This window comes from Stegodyphus dumicola, chromosome 9 (genome assembly GCF_044657685.1).
Source record: "Stegodyphus dumicola isolate Sdum_Otavi_A_Nest chromosome 9, ASM4465768v1".
Lineage (NCBI taxonomy): Eukaryota > Metazoa > Arthropoda > Arachnida > Araneae > Eresidae > Stegodyphus > Stegodyphus dumicola.
Window position 1 is genome coordinate 69,456,387 of NC_140776.1, and position 12,680 is coordinate 69,469,066.

Consider the following 12,680-nt stretch of genomic DNA (forward strand, 5'->3'; position numbering starts at 1 on the left):
ACAGGTATTTTTCCTTCAGGATTTACTTATGTAAAGTCATCACATGCGCTTTTGAGTTTACTAACCAGAATTTAAATTTATTAAATTCACATATAGTTAATCATTAATTCAAGTTTAAATGTACAAAATTAAATTTACACAACGACGAAAAAACGCATTTTATTCTTTTCTTATTTTAATATTCAAGTCTCGTTTCGAATTATCAAGATGAGAATGGGAGCGAAAATTTTCTCATATAAATCGTTCAGTTAAGCTTTGGGCATCTTGGCGATAAAACATCCGTTTTGTTATAGCAACCCCTTCATGAATGATCCTTGTATTCGATGCTAGTTTTTCATGACTCAGTTGTAGCGCCGTTTAACTAAATCTTAGTGCATTCAAGAAAGGAGCCGTGCACTTGTATTTTATATACAAGATCGTGTTTTAATTAGTATTGCATGGAATTTTTTTTTCGATCGTTGCTTATTTACTCCCAGCTGAGAGCTTTTAAACTGTATTCCGGTGTTTGTGGGAAAATAAATTTCAATAACGCACCCTAGCGGTAACCTGTGACAGAAAACAGTGTGTCGCCGAATGAGGATAACGAAGAGCGGGATGATCGTGCAATGCAGCGAGAGTAGTGTCACACTTGTTGGAGTTATCAATTTGAGGATAATGAAGATGAAGATTAAAAGTCATGTGTAAATAAAAATGTTAATGAGATGGCTTATGTTAACGTCGCTGAATGGAAGCCGGATCACGTAGCTGACTGGCTACGGGGTAAGTTTTTTAGTTTTTGGCTAATTTCTAAATATTCACGGCTCTCCAATATAGTTTCGAAAGCATATGAGTTATATTTTTCCTTGACATAAGAAATCTTCATTTGATTTTAAGGAAGACGTTTATTTTAAAGTAAATGTTTACAAACAAATGAAAAACTATTAAATTTGGTATTTGACTGAATAATATTATTTAAAAACAGATTTTTAATTAACTGTAAATGCCATATTATGTAATGAAAAATAGCCATTTGTAAGAGAAAATTTAACATTCTAATTTTAGCTCGTTTTCTATTTATTTAGTTCTTATGTTTGACTGAAAAGCTGATTTTGCTGTATGTTATATGGAAATATTTATATACAGATGTTATATTGAAATTAATTTTGCTATTAAAATTCACATGGTAACTTATGTGAATGTATGTAGAAATAAATATTTTTACATATGAAATAATTTGAAACGAGTTTTTCTCATAAAAGCATTCGGTTGAGAATAGTTTGTATAAGTATGTAGTTTTGTAATGAAAATGATTATTAGGTCCCTGATATAACAGTATTAATTTGTTTGGTTATTTTCTTATGTAAAATGTAAATATATCTATGTTTTTATGTAGTTATGTAGCACATACGCAAAATTTTTCCTGTGATGGGTGGATGTAAAAAATTGTCGAAATATGCCTTTTTGTTTTAGGAGGAAGGAAATTCAGACAAGACAAGACAAAAATTTATAAATAATGAGTTCCTGTTAGACTACTGTAGTGCAAATTTAAACTAATTCCTGAAATGTTAAAAAGGTTGCTTTATTTTTCTGCAAAATAATTATAATTTTCTGAATAATTATTAATTTTTTCTATATATTAACCTGAATTTCCCTCAGTTAAGGTACTTTAGTTGTATTGTAAAATTCATATGTTTAGCTTATTTATAATTCTTTTTTATAATAATATTACTGTTATTTAGGGCTTGAAGATGAAATTCAACCTTATACACAATTCTTTGTAAATAACAAAGTTAATGGATGTCAGTTACTTACTCTGGCAAGAGATGATCTTACCAACCTAAATATGACTAAAATTGGACACCAAGAACTGGTGCTTGAGGCAGTTGAATTACTTCGACAATTAGTAAGTTTATAAATAGATTTGAATTTGTCTTTTTGCAGTACTGGATTCAATACAATGCAGTTCCAGTTTTTAGGGTTTGATAATGTAATCTCAGTATTGAGTTTATTTCATTTGAAATAGTCAAGTAAATAAAACGTAGCTGTCTTAAAATCCAATATTTGATAACATCAATTTTACTCACAAACAGCTTAAAAAATCAAAATTTAGAAATTTTAAATATATTTATTTTTTCAAATCAAATTATATTTTGTTTTTATGTAATCTAAATTTGGAATACAAATCTATTAAGAAAGACTATATTTGTAAAGTAAATTTTCATCATGTGATTTGTTATACATCTGTTGCATCTTTTTAATAAAACTAGTATATACTCAAATACTTTAAAAACTGAATGCAAACAAACAACAGACTTGTGAGACCAGTTCTAATTCTTTATTTATTAAAAAAAAAAAAAAAAAAAAAAAAAAAAAAAAAAAAAAAAACTTTTAAAATATTTAGCTCATGAACTTGCGAAGTTTTAGTTACTTCATGAGTTTAAATGTATTAATTACCACAAGCCATCATCTAGCAGCACTTACTTTAACTATTACCATTTATATCACATCTGTTGGAAAAGTATATTACTTTTATTAACTTATATACTATGAGATCAATGTGAAAAATTCCTTTCTTTCAAATGAGCTGTGGTCAGATAATACTGTTATAAATAATATAAAATGAAGTATAATACAAGTAATTTTTAATAATTTATTTCATGAACCTTAGCACTGACTTTCAGATATTTATCTAATCTGTAATTTCATATTCTTAAAGGATGTGTAATCTAAGATGGTCATTAGTGTTTATAGTGATCTCCAGCTATTACAAGTTATCTTATTAAAATAAAATTAGGAATCACCTTATATTGTTATTGAAAATTGTATCAATATAATACAAAGTCAACCTAAAACTACCAGTTCTTAATAATAAACTTTTGTAAATAAATGAGAACAATCTCTATTTGAGTATCTGATTTTACTATATAGATATTTTATTTGTTATTAATACACTGACTTTAGGTTGGACATTTATATTTTATTTATATATAATTTATTTGCTTAATAACTTTCTCGAGATAAATTTCATCTTGCATAAATACAGCAGTTTGTTTTATAATATTTTTCATTTACACTTTTATGTGCACTAATATGCTTTCTTCAAATTAAATGCTGATTTAAAAAGTTTTTCTCATTTCAAAATTTACTTTAGATCTTGTTTATTTATCAAGTATAAATTTTAAAATAATTATCATTCAAAGTATCTGAAAATTATAAATAAATTATATTCATTTTGTAAAATCTACTAGTAATTGAGAAGTTACAAGTAATCTTGTTATAAATTCTAACAAACCTTTTAATTTTAAATCTAATTTACTTCTTTTGTATCTTTTTATTTTTAGAATTCTTGTTTATTTTATTTCATATTTTTTACATTGCATTTTTCATTTCTCTTGGATCTGGATATAGCACATATCTGAATATTTGAAATCTTCCAATTTATATATATATTTCCATCCCTCTTTTTTTTAGCACTACAACTTAACTTCTGAGACACTTCAGTCCCTTGCTCTTAAGCTTGGCTGCAAAGCACAGAGTCTTTTTAATGATCTGAAACGAGTCTGTCAGGATTTTGCAGATTCTGGAAAAAAGGAAAGAGTTTCTGTGGAAACTTTATCTGGTGTTTCAGATATCATTAATCTAGTCAAATCACTCATATCATGGTTAGACAGGTATGAATTTAATATATTTTACTCATCTATAAAATAACAGCACTGTGGGCATATGAAACTAATGCCTATTTTTTTTTTTTTTTTTTAATATATACATACTTATTTAAATGGTAAGCTACATTTAGTTTTATATATATATGTACTTTTAGTTTTATACTCAAATTAATATTGGGAGATAAAATAATCAATATTTCTTTAGTAAATAAATTATTATTATCTTATTTTGCAGCTATATATATATATATATATGTATATGTATTTATATACACACATATATATATATACATATATATATATATATATGTATATAAATACATTATTATAAATTTATTGTGTTATGCGCATCATATATGCCAAGCTGTTTCTGATCCATGTTGTGGTGCAACAGAATAATTTATAGCAGTTTCATTGTAATTAATTAAGCAGTTAGAAGATTACATTTAGAAAATATTTTCAAGTCAAATTTCACGATTAATTCTTTTCTAATTATTAAAAATATAAGCTGTTTTTAGGTATGTATGTGTGCATGTATGTAAGTATGTATTTATTAACATATGTATGTACACATACATGCATTTCTGAATCTTGTCTCAATAACAGAAAAGTACCATGTAGTTGCTTGATACTTGATGATGTACCATGATGCTTGATCTCTCCGAAATTTTTGGACCGTTGTGTTATGTGATACATCATCTACTTTGCTTGGTAACTGTTGTGACAAATTCGAAAGACAAGAGGTAGCGTAAATAAATAATTTATTTGGGTTCTTATTAGGCTATATGAAAATAAATAAATAAATAAATAATAAAAAATAAAACTCATAAAATATTGATCTCACAGTAGGGTGAATAAGTTCCTGTTTAGAACTCAGCCAAGATGAAAGTTCTTGTTTGGAAATAGTTCAAGAGGAGGCTGTCTTGGATAAATCGAATCTCTAAGCCGGTGGCTGCTGGACTGAGCTGTGTCCGAGCAGGATCCTCTTCGCAAGGTAGCGGCAAACTCGGCTACCTCATTGTAAATCTCTTGGCAGAGATATAAATATCGCTCAACGCAGAGCAAAGCAAGAATTTGCTCGTGTCCGAGCTGGAAAAAACCGAGAGAAGGTTTCTCTCTCTACTTACTGCAACTAACTCTCATTTTTTCTCTCTCTGGAACTGCATTCCATCATTTTGTTCAAGTTGTCACGGGCGTGTTGAAATGAATCCCAGGATCCTCATTTGTCCGTAATTTTTAGAAGCGCCTCTTGATTGGCGAGAGCACTTTGATTAACAACTAGATATGATGAAGACAGCCTGGGAAAAAGTCCGTGAGAACTTTCCGATTCCAAATGGGGACTCAAAGCGGGTGGTCTGAGACACTGAACCTATAAACTGATGAAAGGGAACAGAACAATGTCTCCCTTCAAACAACTATAAGAGGAACAAAAAGCTGAGATTGTTTTGTGACTGCTGGTCACTTTCTCTTTGCGAGAATTCGCTAAGAAATACTCTGTCCATAGGAACTTTCATGGTGATCATTCTTTTTCTGAGAACTTCGTGATGGTCGATAAAATAGCTTAAGATGTTACACTGTGGTACTGAGCAATGCATAAAGTATTATTTATCTTTCAAGTGCCTCATGTTTAACCAATCCTCAGAATGCCATTCAGCAAAAACAAGTTTTTAGCCTTTGCATTCAACAGTCATTAATTGTTGAACTTATCAATGATTTAAAAGCAGGAAAAATATTTCTTAACTGTTAAAATTATTTATTTATTTATTTTTTTTTTATAATACAACTATTTGAAATAAATTAAAACAGATTATTCTAAGTAGTAAACTATATTTCTAATGCTATATAATGTATCTGCTACAGGATTGTTTGGGTTTTACATCTAATTTGTTTAGCTTCCAAAAGAGTATGATAGTACGTTTTTAGGGTAAAAAAAATAAGGAAGAGCTTTTAGGCAATAAATTCTATGTTTAAAAATGTCAAAGGGGGGGGGCAAGAAGTGTGAAATAATTGTAATTTCGGAAGACCCTACATCTTGCCTAAAAGCAAAGGAAAACACATAATTATACATAAATATTTTATTACATCTCTTAATGTTATTTCTTGGCATAGAGGCTGTATGGTTTATTATGCATTACATAAATATCTCATCATCAGATCAAAAAAGGGGAGAATAAAAAATAGTGCGAAGATTTGCGGTGCAGTTTTTCATGTGTGGGGAATTGAAAGTTCATAATTTATTGAGACATTAAATTTGAAACTATCATTTTACATTTGTAAAACAAATTAAGAAAATTAATCTAAAAATAGTTTTTATTAGAGAATTATGAAAAAGGTTCAGAGAGATCCTATAGTCTTTACTATTTTGTTTTATTAATTAACTTAGAAAGGAGTAATATTCATAAATATATCCCTAATTATAAGTTGTAAGATGGCTATAAATGTGTATTTGGAATAATTATGTGGTTAATTGACATCTAAAATAGAAGTTATTAATTGATTTTAAAAAAAGTGTTGTCATGTCTTCTTATTATCTGATAGGGTATAGACATATAACTGCCAACTTTAAGTTTTTCAGCACATGTCGCAGTAGATCCCCAGATCCCCGGTTTTTAATTTTTAGCCTTTAATTATACATATTCCACTTTCTATCTTTCATGACTTTTTGCTCAATTTTTTTATTAAATTTTATTTGGTTTGAATTGTCTTAATCTGCTATAGACATCTATAGAAATTTTTATGAAGATTGAAGCAATGTTTAATCATTTCACATTTGTATTAATTTTTATTTTACATCAATAATCTTATATTACTAAGTTAATCTATATAAGAATATGTGCATTAATTATTAATTTTATTCTCATCATATTTAAAAATAGTTTGATAAACAAAAGCTTTCCTTTCTTATTCATGATTTTCTCAGTATAAAATTTAATAAAATTACAAATGAAATTAGCCATAGAATAAAAAAATTAACACTTGTATTATAAATAGTTCAGTAACCTGAATCATATGTACCTCCAAAAGAACTTAAAACTGATTTAAATTCACTTCGGCATGAAGTGAATTTAAATCAGTTGGGAGTTTTTTTGAAGTGACATCATCTGTACAGCACGGAAAACGTCCCCGAAGCTCTCGACTTTTCACATTTCAGGTTTGGCAACTATGCTGTAGTATAACAAAGACTAATTTATTGCATTTTAATTCTAAGAGTATCTTTTTGATGGTCAATAGTATTGATATTGTAAGTGCTTGCTTGTGAATGAAATTGTGATATATCAGAATGTAACAAAGATTAACTACTATTTGATGTTTTATTTTTGGTTTTAGGTATCCGTTTGTTGGTCAAGAGAATTATGTTGATGTTCGTAAAACCATATTGAAACTGAGTGTTGAACTGGCTTCAACTGCTCAGCGGGATCAATTTGCTGAAAATCCTCATAAAATTATAAAAGAAACAGTAAGTATTTCGTTTGCAATTCAATTGCTGTATATTATATTGATGTCTTCAGTAGGAAAATATTTATGAATTTTATAAAAAAATCGGAATATAGCCAATATTTTTTTGAAAAGTATGTATTATTATGAATGCAAACCTATTCCTTATTGTTAGTAATGATGTATTGGAAAGCATTGCCATGAACTCATAGTGAGGTTAAAGAAAAAAGAAAGAAAGAATTTAAGGTTAAATAAAGTAAATGATTTAATTTATTATGTGATTCTGTAAGTTGTATATAATTCTGACATTTGATGAAGCAATTTAGTATTATTTTTAACCTATACAGCTATTCTCTCCATTTATTTTTTCCATACAGTTTGATAGTTAAGATATGAATGGCACTCTGTTTTCAGTTTTAAAACTTAAAACGATAAAAATAGACACAAATTTTGAAACAAACAATGGGCTTTTCCTTTCAAAAATATGTATTGTTAATGAATATTTTAAAGAAAATATTGCAAAGGATACAAATTAATGCAAAGAAACCTATTTCTTAATTCGTATTTTTTTTCCTTTGTAGTGCTTAAAACTTGCTGCTCAAAGTGATAAAATTGTTCAAGATTTCAATGATTCTTTAATTATACAACCAGCATCTCTGGAAGTTGCCAAAATAAAACGCAAAGTTGATGATGATTTGGTAAGAATTTTATGATAAGAAAATATACTTTATATTTTTCTTTCAAACTCATGAGAATTTAAGTTATCATTATGCTTTTCTCTAATTAGTATTAAGTATTTCAATATTTACATTTTTAGTATATGTAAGGTACACATTTAATATGAAATTTGTACATGTTTTTAACCAAATTAATTGGGAAAAGTATTTTTGCTAAAGCAGTGTAACCCAACATATATTAGTTCTGTCAAAGTTATCAATTAAGGGAATGAAAAGTATAAGCATTTTAAATTTAGAAATAAGATATTGTATCTGTTGCTTATTCAGTAACAGTTTATATCTTTTCATTGCTCAGAAGGCATGTTGGGCAGTGCCATTTGAACCTTGTGGAGGCCTCTAAACAGTCAAAATATCAGGGCCACCTTTGCAAATTATCTCCTAATATGTTTTTAATTGTAGGCAAAAGTTTTAGTAAACCATTTTATTACACAAAACAAACATTAATTATTGATGTTATTAAACAAATTTGGATATTTTTTAATTGACAAAAATATTTAATGTTATTAAACAATCTTATTAGTAAAATAAGTTTTTGAAAATGTTAATTTTAATAAATTATAAAAACTTTAGACAATAAATTACCTTAATTTTTGTAAAATGAAATCTTTCAAAATATCTGTTGAATCTTCATTTTAAAAACAAACTTTTAACAATAATTTAAAAAAGGCTTGATTGTAATTTTTTTTCCTAGATAAAATTAATAATATTATTTGGTGTGCTGTTACTGATCAGTGCATTCGTTGCCTTTTTAGGCAATCTAACACTGATCTATGAGCTAGATATTTAGATATATTGGAAGTATAGAGTATGAAGTATATACTCTGGTTGAGTAATTCAGAATGGCTGTTTCTTGGTTATTCTTTTTGTCATATATTCTTTGCATATAAAACAACTCACCATAGGTGGGTGCCAGGAAAGATTATTTTTCACACTGTAGGGAAGAAGGAATGCATTTACAAGACACATCCTTTCTGGTAAATGCAGGAACTAAAATGTCTTTACAAAAGTTTACCTTACATTGTTTAAGTAAATTAATTATTTTTATCTGAGTGCAAAAATGCAATAGGAGTTTGCTGTATATGAGTTGGGAATGGGAATATGTTCTTCCATAGTATATTTCTCAGGCTTATGAAAAAGTAAACCCTGTATATAATTTTCTTCTGAATTATATTATATGAGGAGTGTATGAAATATCATTTTATATACAGCACAGATATTCTTAAATTTGACATTTTACATTTGTAGTTACACTAAACCTCAAGAAGCATGTAATGAGAAACTGAGTGCTTTTTCTCTTTTCAAACCACGCATACATAAAAAGTTTTTAGCAGATGCATAAAATTTTGGAGCAGTATATACAGCATTTAAATATACAGCAAATTACATACTGCCACATTAAAAAAATATCTATATTACTTGTTACAAAGTGAATAAATTTATTATTTTAAATAGTCTTTTTAATTTTTTTAAAATTTTATTTTAAGTCTTATTATTATTATTTTTAAAGTATAGTTTGCTACTTTATTTTTACTCATCTTGAACATTTAGGTATTCCAGTAAAGTATCTCTTAACAGTCTTTAATGGTATTGAAAAACTGCTTTTATACTTTTGATGATATTGTTGAGGTTTCTGAGTGCAATTTTTCTTAATTTTAGGGTATCCATATTAATTCTCTTTATACTGGAATACATGTTATTGAAGATGTCAAGTTTCAGGTATACATTTTGTGGTATAATAAAAGGATTTGATAGTTCCCTAACATAATTAAGATAATTAATCACGAAATAATTTCATTTTTGTAAATTTGGTTTTGTTCACTAATTCTTTATATCCCATTTTAAGCCTGGTATTTACATCTAAATAATGTTATTTAAATATTTTTATAGTTGCAGTTTAACTTTTATTTTCATCTAATTTTCAGTAAAGTATTCAGTATCAATCTTTGTGCATAAAAAATTATGTAAGAAGGTAGTTATGTTATCATTATAGGTAATACTTGATGCAGATTGCAATATTTTTTCCCCTGGAAATAAGAAATAATATAATCTGTATGCAGTAGGTAGATCTTTCATAGTACCTCACATATGATCAATTAACTTGCTTGAAAATATTTTTTAACTAATGAATTAATTTACAATAATATATATATATACAGTCAAAAGTCGTTAATCCGGACTCGTCGGGACTTCGGCGATTCCGGATTATCGATTTTTCCGGATTATAGATCATCAGTTTAAATCTGGTAAGATGGCATGCAGAAATTATAAAATTAAAAATATGAAACCGTAATTTATGAAATAAACAGCAATTATGATCTAAAGGGTATCAAAATTTACAAAAAGAAAAAGCTAAATATTTATTTGTTTACTTTATTAAACATTTCTTTCAATGTAAGTTGTTTAATTTGCTTCGTTTCATGTGATAATACTTTCTCTTTAATTCTATTTATTAAACAGACATAATTTCTTGTTTACTTACAAAGTTCCGCTGTTCAAGTCCTATAATTGCTCTGTCGAAAATATCAGCTAATTTGTCAATCGAAATTTTTTCGTTTTCAATAACCTCTGAGTCACTTTCTTCACTATCGGAAGTGAATTATAATGAGGAGGAACTTGATTTAAATCATATCAAAGACTGAGTACACGAGATGAAATACTACATTTAGTAATGAATTATAAGCCAAATAAAATAAAAACATCTGCTCTGAAGATAAGGATAGTGCTGACAGATCAACTTCCAATTCATTGCGCGCCGTGTTGTTTCCCTCCCCCCGCAGAGCAGCGTGAAATTGATAAACATATTTCGGAATGATTAGATAATCAAAGGATATATGCCTTTATCCATTTTTTGCAGCAATTCCTTTTTTTGTTTCTTGGACATCGAAATATACTTTCGCTTTGTAGATCCTTTGGGAGCTCCAGCATCGGAAAATGTATTTGACATAATCCAAAGTTCAAGCTTACTTTTATAAAATTGCTCTAACAGTCTGCAAAAAATAATAAGCCGGATCCAATTCGAAGATTAAGGAACAACGCAATCTGCAACATTAACTGAAATAAAAAATTAGATAGTTTTAGCTTATACCGTCCGTTTTACATTAAACGCGCATGCGTAAACGTATTATGCACATGCGCACATGTATATTCGCAGCCGTAAAGGTCTTACGCGCACGCGTAAATGCCTATGCGCATGCGTGAATGCCACGCATGCGCAGAAAGTTTTTAGCTTTGAGGTCCAGATTATAGATCATTCCGGATTATGGGTGTCCGAATTAACGACTTTTGACTGTATATATATAAAATCATTATAATTAATTTTCCATCGCTAAGAATAATTCTTTTGATAGTCATTTGCAGCTATCTTATTTTGTCATGCTGTTTCTTGTTTCTTCATTCAACACATTTTTATTACATTACATGTATTATATTATGGATATTATCATTATAATTTAACATTTATGTAATTTTTTTCTTTTTCATTTTAATGAAATATACACATATTTTTTTTTAGAGTCCAGCGTATCGATCAGGTAAAGTAGAAGAAGGAGATGAAATTGTGCAAGTCAATTATCAAACAGTGGTAGGTATTTGCATTACTATTATTTTTATATTATTAACATTAATGTATTTTTAATTCAGGAGGATATAAAATACTGCTGCATAATTTATATGCTTACAATATAAAATATAATTTAAAAATATTTTTTATATATCAATTTAAAATTTTTATAGATTGGTTGGCAGATAAAAAACATAATTTGTGCTATGAAAGAACATCCTACAGAAGTGCATTTGACTTTAAAGAAACGCCCTCGGCATCCAAATGTTCTTGGACAGGTAATATTTTATTTCATAAAAAGCTCCAGAATTATGTTTTGGAAATTTATTATTGTAGGTTAAACTTACAGATAAATTAATTCTAGTTGCACAGAATAAAAAAGCCTACAGTTTCAACATTTTTATAAAAATGATGAATTCTTTTAAAAAACGTGAATTTCATAGTTTCAGGAGGAGAATGTGGTCAGCCTTTTATTTATTTTTTTAGTGTTTAGTTTAGGTTTATCAATATAAAAACTACTTTTATTCAAGTTTTGGTATTTATCAACATTTTATGTACCTTTTTAATTTAACTTATAAAACACATTAAAAATAATCTAAATTTAAATAAAGATATATGTGTTTTTCATATTTTGGAAAGTAGGGAAAGAGGCAGTGATCATCTGGCAATGGTGAATGGGGTGCTTGGGGGGGGGAATGTTGAGAACTGCTGTATTAAAGAATCACCAAAAATTTCTCAAATTCAGTATTTTATATTTTGACTTTTAATAGACACTGTAGAATTTGGTAAGAATTAAAAAAAAAATTATTAATATGTTTATTGTAAAGTATGATTATATAATATTAACTTATATTGTATCAAAATAAAGTACGAGGTATAAAGTATAATTGTATTATATTAACTTTTATTGGATCAAAATAAACTAAAACTTTTTTTAGTTTAGTGTCAGTTTCCAAAAAGGAATTAAAATTCAAACATTTATTAGATTAAATAATCAACTGATCATTGTGAGTCTTGTAGGTATCTTGTAATTTATGTATAATTTTTTATCAGAATAAATTATATAAATTCCATTTGAATTTCATTTTAAAATGAAATATGTGATTAAAATTTTAAAATTGACTTCATATGTAATAAAACATTTAGATTTTTTAGATTTAGAAATACGTACTGTAATATTAGATTAATAGATTACACAAATGTTAGTTTTGTAAGAATGTGGATATTTTCTTATTTTTTTGCATAAATTATGAAAGTAAAACTTTATCTTACTAATTATTATCATATGTAAAAGAAAATTCATAA

At 27.3% G+C, this 12,680-nt stretch overlaps 1 protein-coding gene across 1 annotated transcript in view; it reads left to right on the plus strand.

The window, feature by feature from the left end:
- Positions 1-304: 304 nt before the first annotated feature.
- Positions 305-12,680, plus strand: part of LOC118199652 (uncharacterized) — a 41,065-nt gene continuing 28,689 nt past the window's right edge. Inside the window, exons 1-8 of the mRNA XM_085823564.1 lie at positions 305-759; positions 1,719-1,882; positions 3,451-3,650; positions 6,972-7,101; positions 7,661-7,777; positions 9,473-9,532; positions 11,328-11,396; positions 11,549-11,653. Of these exons, the coding sequence (XP_085679690.1) occupies positions 702-759; positions 1,719-1,882; positions 3,451-3,650; positions 6,972-7,101; positions 7,661-7,777; positions 9,473-9,532; positions 11,328-11,396; positions 11,549-11,653 (903 nt within the window). The 5' untranslated portion in view covers positions 305-701. The remainder of the gene's footprint in view (positions 760-1,718; positions 1,883-3,450; positions 3,651-6,971; positions 7,102-7,660; positions 7,778-9,472; positions 9,533-11,327; positions 11,397-11,548; positions 11,654-12,680) is intronic.